General features: G+C 39.9%; 2 protein-coding genes across 17 annotated transcripts in view; one reads left to right on the top strand and one right to left on the bottom strand.

Annotated features, from left to right (window-relative positions):
• The window catches only part of BCAR3 (BCAR3 adaptor protein, NSP family member), a 188,442-nt gene extending 187,383 nt beyond the window's left edge, over positions 1 to 1,059 (top strand). For all 5 annotated transcript variants that reach the window (XM_024103193.3, XM_008165791.4, XM_065555566.1 and 2 more), the window contains one exon: positions 436 to 1,059. In XM_024103193.3, coding sequence (XP_023958961.2) covers positions 436 to 614 — 179 coding nt within the window. In that variant the 3' untranslated portion in view covers positions 615 to 1,059. The remainder of the gene's footprint in view (positions 1 to 435) is intronic.
• Positions 1,060 to 4,404: 3,345 nt separating this feature from the next.
• FNBP1L (formin binding protein 1 like) overlaps positions 4,405 to 12,728 on the bottom strand; it is a 96,995-nt gene continuing 88,671 nt past the window's right edge. For 8 of the 12 annotated variants that reach the window (XM_005311918.5, XM_042840589.2, XM_065555576.1 and 5 more), the window contains 5 exons: positions 10,714 to 10,823; positions 9,761 to 9,893; positions 9,168 to 9,262; positions 8,307 to 8,455; positions 7,252 to 7,964 (listed from right to left, as the gene is read on the bottom strand). In XM_005311918.5, the coding sequence (XP_005311975.1) occupies positions 7,786 to 7,964; positions 8,307 to 8,455; positions 9,168 to 9,262; positions 9,761 to 9,893; positions 10,714 to 10,823 (666 nt within the window). In that variant the 3' untranslated portion in view covers positions 7,252 to 7,785. Of the gene's footprint in view, positions 6,564 to 7,251; positions 7,965 to 8,306; positions 8,456 to 9,167; positions 9,263 to 9,760; positions 9,894 to 10,713; positions 10,824 to 12,728 lie in introns of those variants that run through there. The other 4 variants (XM_042840587.2, XM_065555575.1, XM_065555570.1 and 1 more) reach the window with 1 other exon arrangement.

Raw genomic sequence — 12,728 nt, 5'->3', positions numbered from 1 at the left:
AGGCCAGAAGGGACCATTATGATCTCCTAGTCTGACCTTTTATGCAATACCAAGAGCCAAAGTTTTCCTCGGTTCTCAGTATATCCTATGCCAATGATCTTTAATTAAACCAGAGTCATCTACGTGTCCCCACAGCATGGCCTATGGAAGTGTTTTTTAGTATTTACCCAGCTTTTTAATATCTCCAAATATTTATTTGGGAGATAAAGCCAATAGTATAAAAAGAACCCAACATTTTAGCATAGATGTATTTTTGGAAAAGTACAATAAACTTAGAACCCACCCCCCCATCGCCAAGTAAAAGCTGATTTGATAGTTAGACAAGGTGGGTGAGGTATTATCTTTTATTGGACCAATTTCAAAAGAGACAAGTTTTTGAGCCACTGAGTTCTTCAGGTCATACACAGTTATGCATTTTCTGTTTTCCTCGTTTAGGTTTTCAGCCAGATGATGAGATGAGTGAGATCTTCAAGACAGAATTTCAAATGAGATTGTTATGGGGCAGCAAAGGAGCACAAGTTAATCAGAGAGAGAGATACGAGAAATTCAACCAGATTTTAACTGCACTCTCCCGAAAATTAGAACCTCCTCCAGTGAAACAGGTAGAGCAATGAAATATCAAATGGACCCTTAAGAGATGATTACTTCAAGTTTGCCATTTAATTTAATTAAAAGAAATTGCCAATTTGTCACTGTACAAGCCTTTAGCATTCACCGGATCTTTAGGACTTGTAAATTGCACAATGCACATTTATGAATTGTTTAAAAACTACTGATTTCTAAATAAATTTATTTATTAATATGTAACCATGTCAATTTAATAATTTCTTGAACAGTCAAATTTAAGATAGTCCGCATAATGTATTCTTGTGATTTACAGAAATGTCTATTGATGTCTACTAGTCATTATTATTGGTGTTTTACTTAATGTTATCAGTAATGAAACAGTGTACTGTAAATAAAAAATGCTAGGTATTTTAGAAAATATCAGTTGTATGATATTCCTTACATGAGTATGAACCTGTACATAGCTGTGAATTAAAATATCTTTATGTGAAATATTATACAGTGGATCATTGTACACTATAATCACAGGAAATAAGGTGATTTTATACTGCCTGGGGAGGGGGCTAGATTGTAGTGGAACTGGTGGGGTAGAAAATTAACTAGTTGAAATATTCTTTCACCAATGTACACAAAACCCATGAGCTGATACCATTTGTCTCCCAGGAAATTAGTATTTAGAAGTTACTCTGGACTTTGTAATGCACAAGTTACTATTCAAGAGTGTTCTGGTCTGTTGTTCAGGCTCCAATACAAACTATGCCATGTGCGTTGGAAATGGGGGAGGGAACCCCAAACAAGGGGATGAGAAGAACAAATAGCTAAGCAATCAAGATGTCTTCAACCTCACCATCAGCTAGAGGTTTGCACCTGTATCTCAGGTCTTCTTTAGCAAAAAGGAGGAAACAGAGGTTAGTAAGTAGTAGCTAAATTAATGTATCAATCTTTGCTCTATAGAATTAAGAGGAATTGTATAATCCGACGGCACTCTAAGTGTGGTGGTGTTGGAAGTTCAAGTCTTTGAGGAACTAGTCATGGGGATAAACTCACCTGTAATAAGCCATCAACATTGGATGGTATTTTATGAAATAGTGGAGATTGCAGCCACAGCTGCACCTATGTTGAAAATTTGCTAATGAGTTTTATCAATTAAAAAAAAGTTAAGAAAAATCTTAGATGAGGCTTCTGAGTAAGCCCTTTCGAAGAGTAATATACCTCTGCCATATTTTATAGCAAGATCTATAATGGTCAAATGAAATCAGCTTCCACAAGAGATACTATCTCTAGTGCTTTAGGATTATTTCAGGAAGTTCAAATAGTAGATAAAAGTGACAGTCAGTCCAATTTAATTTACTTGGATTTTCATAAGGATCCCTGTAAGAGATTAAGAAAAATAAATAATCAGTCTCAGTGACAAAGTCATGATGCTGATTAAAATCTCTTACGCTGAACTAGAAATGTCTCTGCCCCTTGAAGTGTGGAGTTGCTGTGTGGTTATTTCTCAGTGACACAAATCCCTGCTCTCAAGTTAGCTAGGAGATCTTATTACTGTTGCCTGTAGTTAAGTATGCAAATCCCCAAATAATTGGGGGGAGGAGAGTCCACATGGGGACTAAACGTCCATGTATTAATTAGGCAGGAGTCACCCCTGTGCTGCTCCAGAGCCACATTTAATGTAGTTTTGGACCTCGCGCTCTGTGGAGGAGAGGGCCTGGTTGTGACTCCTCGAGCCCACTACCTGGCACACTAACTTGCTTTCTGAAGCAAGTGGAGACAGTTAATGACCTTTTTGGCATTTTAGAAGTCTGGCTTTTGGTCCTATCATTTAAGGAAACAATGTGATAATGAATTGCTGTAGTGTGAGGGAGGCATTAATATGATTATGGTAGATTGTTTAATTGTGGATGGCTAGCTAGAAGAAGTGCATTAATGTCTCAATGAGTGTAAAAACTTGAAAATCCCTCCTGGAGATGGGGAGAAGAAAAACACCCACACAGATTTTAATCTGGCCCATCAAATGGCAAACTCATATTTTAATCAGTTGGGAGGGCTTGATATGGCCACATTTAAAAAAAGGTGGAACAAGCTTATGGTCAAGACAGGTTTGATATTGGCACCATAACCTGTTTCTTGTGATATGTAACTTTCAAATACAAATTGTTTTATTTATATAACTATGGCCACAATAAACATGTTCAGAGGCTATAGATTATATATATATATTTTAGCAACTCAGAGCCAAAGTCTGCCACTTTTGTTCCTCGTGCCACAAATAGGCCTAATGAAGTCACTGCAACTACTTGCAATATAGACCACTCTATGTATGTAAGGGTGATAGAATGTGGCCCTCTAGTAGGGTGACCAGACATCCCGATATTTGCTTGTTTGTCCAGTGTCCCACCCTACCTTCGGTCAGGATGCGAATTGTCCCGATATTTTGCCTCTGCTCCGGCGCACAGGGGGACCTCGTGCCCCTCCTTCCCCCATTGGATCCCTCCCCAAATCCCCACCCTGCCCCGTCTCTTCCCCGAGCACACTGCATTCCTCCTCCTCCCCCTTCCCTCCCAGGCTTGCGCTGATCAGCTGTATGGCGGTGCAAGCGCTGGAGGGAGCGGGGGAGGTGGTGAGGACAGGGAAATTGGGAGGTCAAAGCTGCTGTGCGCCTAGGTGAGGGCCCATGACGCAAGGCAGAGTGGGCTATGGGGGCGCGGGGGGCCAGCGAGGCGGCGGTGGCAGCAGCCACGTCGCAAACGCTGGTTCCCCCGGAGACTCAGAAATTCACCCGGGTGCTCAGCAAGCCGGGCACGGCGGCTGAGCGTCTCTGAGGGGGTGCTGGGCTCCATGTTCATGGTAAGAGCCCGGCCAGGAAGGGACTGCAGATACTAACCCCACTCCACCGCCCAGCTCTGGTTGGGCAGTTGCGGGGACAGTGCCCGTCTCTTCCTGCACAGGGGGCCAGGGCGCATTCCCGCTGGGGTGAGTGGGAGCCGATCGCCTCCCCTGCCACTAGGGAGCTCTCTCCGCCTGGCCCCGGGGCCTGATGCTGCCGCCGAGTTCCCCACATTATAATGGAGATATCCCATCTCCTAGAACTGGAAGGGACCTTGAAAGGTCATCGAGTCCAGCCCCCTGCCTTCACTAGCAGGACCAAGTACTGATTTTGCCCCAGATCCCCAAGCCGCCCCCTCAAGGATTGAACTCACAACCCTGGGTTTAGCAGGCCAATGCTCAAACCACTGAGCTATCCCTCAATTGGGCTCCGACGCCCATGGCGGGAGGGAGCCACCGGGCTGTCACGGCGCGGCGCACCTCCTGTTGGGCCATGGCTCTCTGGCCCAGGCTGTGTTGTCGGTGCAGCCCAGCGGAGAGCTCCCTGTGTGGATTGGGGGCATGGTGGGGCTCTCCGCCGGCACAGCGCTGGGAGTTGCTGCCGCGCTCCCCAGTGCGGCTGCAAACTTCCATCCAGTCACAGCGCGTTTCCGTAGCACTGTGCGTTGCGTGGAAGTCTGTGGGTGTGTCTGAAGAATTGGTACAAAAGGAGGTGCGATGGCACTTTGTGTGCCCTCCTCACCACGGTAACGCGTGTGCTGGTCATTCCTCTTTATCTCTTTTCTGAAATCTTCCTAACCCCAGAATTAGATCCAAATGTATCACAGAGGGGTGGGGCGGGGCATGGACCTCGGGCGGCTTTTTTTTTTTTTTTTTTTTGCCCCACCCTCCCACGTCCTGATATTTCACCTGTGTGATCTGGTCACACTACCCTCTAGTAACATATCAGTATAAAAAATGTGATAGATGTACAGGGATGGTTTTGTAACAGAAGACAAAAAGGAAGCTATCTTGACCATGAAAAGTTTTTATTCCATTAAAATATTCTCAACAGAGAACACTATTTTTAAACAAAGCATTTAACATTTAAGAAATCAACATGTGCACAAAAAGGTTAAAAATCACTGGAAAATGTAAGATTAAGACAATTCATGTTCAAAATTTCAGAATGAGTTAGAACTAGCTGTGCAAGTACAAATTTGCCCCCTATATTTAATAACCCTCATACAGGTTGCACTATCCCTCGTGAAAGCAATTTGCCTCCAAAGGAAGCAAATTCTGCTTTTCGAAAAACAAACAGTAGCATGAAAAGAACAGTTAGTTCTTTACCAGGAAGTGTTACCAGTGACCTGTGAGGCTTCTAGCCAAGGAAACCAAAGGCTTCTTAGCCAAACAATCAGCTCACATTTCCACCTCTTCTCTAACTTTAAAATAAAAAAAGCACTGTTTTTTTTTTAAAAAAAAAACTACATTATGTAGTTTGTCAGTATTGAGTAATGTCACCTTATATAAATAACCCTGTATACAATATCCAAAAATCTAAACAAGTTTAATAGCCCCCAAATGCAATACACAGCTGTGTAATAGTGGTATACATAAAGGAATACACTTCCACACAAGAAATCACTCCGATTTAGTATTACTGGTAGTACAATTTCTAACAACACTGAATTTTCATTTAAAAAAAAAAGAAGGAAGCCAGCACTGCTGTGTCCAAGTATTGCTTCAAACCCTGTGAAAGAGACAATATTATCTCGTTCCCCAAACAGCAAGTGGCTGGGCTTATGAAGCTTTAAATGATACAAATCTCCCTCCCTCTACCTCCCCTAGTCTAGTGTTCACCACTGAATCAGATAAGATTTATTTTATTAATAGAATCACAAATGGGAGAAGAGACACCATAAGCAATAGGGGCACTGCAGACAGCTATATTTACACGTATAAACATATCCAAATGTCAATTGTTTACAAGTAAAAGTGCACATAGATCATTACAAAGTATCACTCAAATTTCAACTGGTCCATACAATGAAGCATCACCTAAAAACAGACAACCACTGGAGCCTCAGAACCCCAAATTAAAAAAACAATAAAAGAGTTTCCATAAATTTTTTTAGCTGTCTTTAGTTTCAATGCATAAAATTTATGATGCACCATGTATTATGTTAAGGTAAAGCTCTAGAAAAACAAACACCTACCCTGGCTACCTCAGCAGCTGCTGCACTTTGGAAAGAGTTACAGGCGGTCATACTGAGCTGAGACTCAAAGCCCTTTGTGGGATACTGTAGTGGTAGGATTGGCAATCAACAGATTTAGGCACTCTCTAGTTTTAAGGCAGCAGTTGAATGGCAAGCAGTTGACTTCTGAAAACAGTCATTTGTCTTGTTGTGATGAATCTCTTTGTTGTTATGCCAGGTTTTCAGTGCTCACAATAGGTTACTGAAGTGCTGAAGATGAACCACAGTTCTTGGAGATCCTGTGACTGCATCAGGGGGCTAGAGTTGAGATATAGTCTTTTCCCCAAATCAACATAAATACATAAAGGTTTACATCAGTTATAATGCCAAGAAAACTGGAATGTAATGATGGTTGCATTGGAATAGTTATAGCAGCATACATGGACACTGGGATGAAAACTTTAGTGCTGGAAATATTTAAACAAAGTGGTTTTGCTACAAATGCAAAATAAAATAAGAAGCAATGGAGATAATAAAGTGTTATGCAGCGGTGCCTGACAATTCTAGGACATGCAGGAGGAGGTTAGGGCGAGCATGGAGGTGGCACTGGCAGATGTGGACAAATGACATGGTTCTGATTGCCAATTAAAATGGGGTAGGAAAAGAAGATAGCTGAGAGCCAAAATGTAATGCAAACTGATGAATAGTTTGTACGTCTTTTAGGACAATGAGACTGAAGTATTTAAAATCTGGTTGCCTTTCTATTCTGCCATAATGGAGTTCTCTTTTGCTTCAGAAATTTAAGAATTTGTAACATATTATGTATGGAAATGCCAAGAATGTTAGTGAATAAATGTATGTCTGCATGCATTCATGCAACTTGCTTTTCCCTCTTTTTGCTGGGCCTCCCAGCCTAATGCCCTCCCCCAAAAGCAGCTGCATGTAACCTCCTTCAACATCTCGCCCATTTTCTCAGAAACCCGCTTCAGGAACCTGCAGTCCAAGAGGAAAAAGAAAAGAACAGAGTTACTGAAAGCCTCTGGAAAACAGAGAAGCCTTCTCAATTCTAATCAGCCACCTTAAATGGCTATAGAGTAGCCGTTCTATTTAATCCCTGAACAATTAACCATATCTGATGGCAAGCAAAAGCCCTTTCAAGCTTATTCGCAACATACATTCCAGTAAGAACAGCTATTTGTCCTGTAATCAAGTAGTGCAATGTACCTTCCTATCCTTTATTATTTAAAATTAGGTGAGGAAAATGGTTGTAGATCTAATGTTTGAATTTTAACCTACAAGTGATGAAATGTAAAGCCTCTAGCTATGGTACAAGATCCTTTCACTGGGAATGTAAAACATTTACTAGAACTCAGAAAAAGAGATTAAGAGCTTTTCAAGAATGGAAAGGAACATGGGAATTCAGAAAGACACATTTTATGTTTTAACCATATAGTAACCATCAAAAACATTTCCAAGCTAAAGCAGTATCAAATAGACAATATTCTAGGTTCATAGCCGCTGGCAGGAGAATAAAAGGGTAGGTCCATCATACGGTACTTTATCTTTAATGGACCATCTTGAGTGGATTGTGCTTTTTTACCTTTGAGAACAGGAAAATGTTTTCCTTTTTATGGCGTGAAAGCTGCTAATATATTTATAAAGAAAGGACAATTATGAACACTTTCAGTAACTGAGCTCAGTCAGTTGTAGAGTGGTTTATTTATTTTTTGTTTTAGAGTTTTAAGTATATGGTAGTTAAAGTTGCTGACGCGGGAACAATAGAGCCTAAAGAGGTTTTCAGAAATTGCAATTTGGAACGGAGGTTATTTTCAAGTACATTGTTGTACAGACAGAAAATTTAAAAAATTACTTTTTGAAGCAAGTAAATATTAAAAATGGATTTTAAAATAGTAGTATAAAAACAAGATGATCTGATCAATGGAGCAGATCCAATGATTTATAAAATGAAAACACTAAAGGACCTCAGAGAGATAAATGCAGAAATAAGGCAAGTGTTGCAGAGCAATTTAATTAAATTAAGACATTTTCTTACTTTTAGTACTAATATCTCTGGAAAAAAAAAGTCTCTAGCCAAGCTCACATGGTGAACAACAGACCACACAAATGACTTCAGATATCCTAACACTTTCTATGAAATTGTGTGATTCAGTATTTTCCCTATGGAATGTAGAGTAGTAAGCTGCCAGCTTAGTTGTTATATATAGGTTACTGCACCTTTACTGTTTTTCTCTAGAGTTACATCTATATATGATGTTGGCACATAGCCTTCCTCTCCATTCTGTCTTCGAGCTCTTGTCCATCCATCTCCTTTGTCTTCCTCGATAACGTACAAAACCTCCCCTTCTTTCATTGCCAGAGTGCCTTCATTGTGACCTGGGAAAACAGACAAAAAAAGTCTCACAGCTCAGACACAATTTAAAAGTAAGCTTTATATAAACAGGAAGTACTGATAATCTATGGAAGGGAACATAGGCTTGCAGACAAAAATCTGGTCTCATGTTGTAAAGCTGAATATATGCCAGAAGCTGTTTTTCTAATATTTGTGTTACAACAATATAAAAGTACTACTCTGCCAATGAATTAAATTGATCTATGGAATACTTCTCATGACCTTAAATGCAGCTGCTAATATTTAAAAAAAAAAAAAAATAATCCATCAGTTTTTTGTTCTGTTTTTTAAAATCAAATAAGCTCAATATACAGAGTTAACCCTACCATCAAAAGGATAAATTGCTTTGCAGTGTCCTATAGCTGGTAAGGGATCATCGTCTTCAAATTCATCATCAAATTCATTATGGTGGGCATGCTGTTGTGGTGGGCCTCGAATTTCCTGGTTTGCGTCATCGGTGTAGCTCCCCTCAGGGCTATAATGCAATGAGTAGAGTAAGGACTCTGTATATTTCTCAAAAACCACCCACACAACTTTAGAAGTTACATTTCCATATCTAAAAAAAATCTGAACCCTAGTGCAACTCAGAAAAGGCTGTTCAAAGTTGTTCTAGGCTATCAGTGTGAACACATGAGGAAAACAGGTTGTCAATATTTAATTATGGATTAAGTATTAATGCATATTGTTTTCTGAAGGAGCAGAGCTGTTTTTTAAAGGCTTGCACTGAACTCTGCTACTAGAACAGCCCAAATTTAACATTTAACAACGAAGATACAACAATGGGGATGATCTGACAGAGGTGCGAAATGGGGAAAAAAATCTACCTGAGATGCTTGGGAAATTATAGAAGTCAACAGGGGACATTAACTGAAAGAGTGACGGTGATGTCATATACCGTTTTCACCTTGAATTACCTACAACCTGACTAGTCTGTGTATGCATGTGTTTTAATGGAAAATTATTTTACTGAAGTGGCAAGAATGAAAAGAAGTAAAACCTAGAACCTTATGGCCAAAAGATGCCATTTGAAGGAAATACATAGTGCATCTGGGAATGTGGGAGAAGGAGAGGTGGGTATCACCCACCCTTAGATGCCAGATGGACATGGTGGGAGTAGCTGTGAAAAATAAAAAAATCTACTGAGAATTCCAGTAAAGCTTCAACGCAGGTATTGTTAAAATAGTGACCTTTCTCTTCCCTGTGTTACAAGATGGTTGATGTCACTGCTGTGCCTTCTGTCTCCTCTTGCTGCTACTTTACCTTCAACTTCAGAGAGCCAGGCCTTATGAGGAAAAAAGTCAGAAAACATCTGGGGTCAATATTACCAGAGAAGTCTCAACTAGCAAAATGTTATATATCACCAAATGTACTATTTCAAATACCTAAAATTTAGGTGCCAATATACATCCAGATATCTGCTAAATACCAAATCATCATGAAAGTTTCCTATTTACTTGGCTTGATGCACAAAGCTATCATCTCAGTTTAATACTCAGTAGTGGTGTTGAGAAAATGGTAAAAACTGACATCTTGAACCATTTAACATGAAACACTTAAAAATAAATTTGTAGAAAATAATTTACATTAAATTACTCAGTGCATATCATCTCAGTCTACCTACATCAACATACTAGGGGGAAGGATGCTCCATGGAAAACTGAATCAGACTAACTTCTTCAAACAGAGAAATTTTCTAGTTCCTATGTTTGTGACTTACAGGGAACATCAGCATATTCCTATTTCAATACACTTGCCAAGAAATAATTTAATAGCTTTTAACCTCATTCTTGTGTATTTCCATTCGAAGACGATCCATGTTGCTCATAGTTTCAGCTAATTTTGGCTGCAAACTGCCTGGATCCCCCATCTGTGGATTCTTCTCATAAACATCTTTCATTTTGATGAGTGCATCCCTGTAGTGAGGTATATGAATGCCCAGGAATTATTACAAGTGGCAATTACATTACAAGATGTTTTGTCTTTAATAGTCCAATAAATACTAAAACAATATTTGTACAGCACCTAGCACAATGGGTTCCTGGTCCATCATTAGGGCTTCTAGGTTCTACAGTAATACAAATAATAACAACCACCATCGTAGACACAAAGAGGATGAATATAAAAACTCTCTCTTTCCTGACCCAAGAGAAGCTACTGTCTCCCTCCCCGTCCTGTACCCTCCACTCTCTCAATAAAATAAGGCCCTCATTTCCTTAGCCTCTCCCCAAGGGCAAAGCCCAGTATCCTGTCTTTCCTCCCACTGTGCTTATGCCCCTCCCTCCCCCAAACCTCCCTCTGCAAAGACATACACAGTTCAAATACTGGGTCTTTCCACCCATCTTCAATCTCATTATAATTCACCCTCTGCTACCTGGTTCCTGGCATATGGTCATTTCTTAACGATTAATGCCCAAGTTTTCTAATGTATCCACTAGTTTTAGATGCTCAGTTTGACAGACCTAACGTCTGATTTTTAGAGTTGTTGAGCATTCACAACTCTAGATACAGTATTTGTAATGTATAAATATATAAAAACGGATAATCAATTGCTAAAACAACAAAGTCGATAACGATGGAGCACATATACTATAAAGGTGGACAGACCAACAATTGACATACTACTTAGAGCAATTTAACTTTTGAAAACTCTGGTTTATAAAAAGAAACCTAGAAAGAAATGGTGAAAGATAAGGGTGACCAAAAAACGGACTAAGCTGTGAAGGACACACTTACTTTTGGTCTGTTTCTTTCTGTAGTTCTCTGTTGAGTTCATCGATTCTCTGCTGCAGTTTCTTACGTCTTTGTTCTGGCGGCAGATGACTGAAATCTTCTAGTGCAGGACCCTGCAACAAAGATAAATACTATTAAACACTGGAAAATTCTGTCTATAGTTATTTCTACTGACAATCCACACACAGTTTTCTCTGACATGTAGCAGGATGAACCTTCTTAGCAACTATGCTATACACACAGCTATATCAAGCATACACCTAAACCGAGTACGTATGATCTTAGTGTCATAGCCCTTGTTCTTCACTCTGTCCCCTTCCTACTGTTTTGTTCTGTCACATCATGTGACAAGTTTGATTATAGGCATTTAGAAAGACATGATCTCTCTCTCAACGTATACCCTGACATGCCTAGCGCACTTTTGGGCATGGTCAAAAAAAATAATCAAACAAGGAGTCTTAATAAAATCGTTATTGGATACATATCACAAGAGTGATACATGAATGGGGAATAAACTGACTTAGAATACACACTAGCAGAAAATAAATCAAAATTAATAACCATCTCAGCTAAGCTGTGAGGAAATTTAGACTTCGTTTCTTTGTTTCATAGTATAGACCAGGGATCGGCAACCTTGGGCACGCGGCCCATCAGGGAAATCCGCTGGTGGGCTGGGATGGTTTGTTTACCTGCAGCGTCCACAGGTTTGGCCGATTGCAGCTCCCACTGGCCGTGGTTCACCGTTCCAGGACAATGGGGGCTGCAAGAAGCAGTGTGGACCAAGAGATGTGCTGGCCGCTGCTTCCTGCAGCCCCCATTGGCCTGGAACGGCAAACCGCAGCCAGTGGGGGCTGCGATCGACCGAACCTGCAGACGCTGCAGGTAAACAAACCGTCCCGGCCCGCCAGTGGATTTCCCTGACGGGCCGTGTGCCAAAGGTTGCCGATCCCTGGTATAGACCATGCAAATTAATTTGCCAATCGCAGATCTGGCAAATGTGCAAGTCAGCAAAATTTGCAACCCTAAGTACTTTTAATGTACAGTAATGCCAGTTCAAAGTATTCTTCATAATATTACAACAATCACTTAATGAACAGGAGCAATATTAGAATCCAACCAAAAAACATTTTTTCATACTATCTAAATTCTATCAACTTTGGTGAACTACACCCCATCATCAGTATTTCCACAATTATCTTAATATATACTTCTGTAAAATAACATTTAGTTGCTGTAAGTTGCTTTGCAGATACAACCATGCCTACAGCCTAATACTGGTCTCATTGAAGTCAACAGAAATGCTAATAGTTTCTTCAATAGCTGCGTTAGGTCCATAATAAATAATTTATGGATCTATAAACAACTGCACAGAAAAGCTGAACAATAGGTCCTCCTAGTCCAGCCCTTGCAATCAAAGCCAATTTAGTAAGTTAACAGATAGCATGAAATACTGTACCAAATAGTAATTACAACTGAAATCCAGAAAGCACTAGGTGTATATGGCAATCTGCCTAGAGTGTCTGTTTTCCACTTTACTTGGATACTGCCAAAAGAAAAGAATACAATCATGGTATTCATCCCAAATCCCTTACTGATATATTTCCCTTTAAGAATTTGGTCAATAATGCTTGAAAGCATACTTGAGAAGAAATATTAACTACAGTTAGTAAATCGTATCTCAATCATGAATTTTTACATAAAATTATGAAACCTCTAAGTCCTCTTCTATGCCCTGCTTTATTTACTATCAACATGAGCTAAGTGAGGGTGAAATGGAGTTTATACAACATCAAAACTGTGGATTACAGAAACTACCCTGAATCAAAGCTACAGAAGCATTGTCAACTTGTTCATTCTATTCCCAAAAATAGTATGTTGGGGGGGGGGGGGGAGGGGGGACAGCTTGTTGCTCAAACATTGATGGTTCTTGAAATTTTGCATAAAAACTAACTTCAAATGCTCAAATCCTTTTACCAAATAAATTACAGAAAATATGGATTATGGGCACTATGAGTTTC

The sequence above is a fragment of the Chrysemys picta genome, chromosome 8 (assembly GCF_011386835.1).
Source record: "Chrysemys picta bellii isolate R12L10 chromosome 8, ASM1138683v2, whole genome shotgun sequence".
In the NCBI taxonomy this organism is placed as follows: Eukaryota; Metazoa; Chordata; order Testudines; family Emydidae; genus Chrysemys; species Chrysemys picta.
Note: the sequence above shows the minus strand (reverse complement) of the source record. Positions and strands in the feature narration are given on the sequence as shown.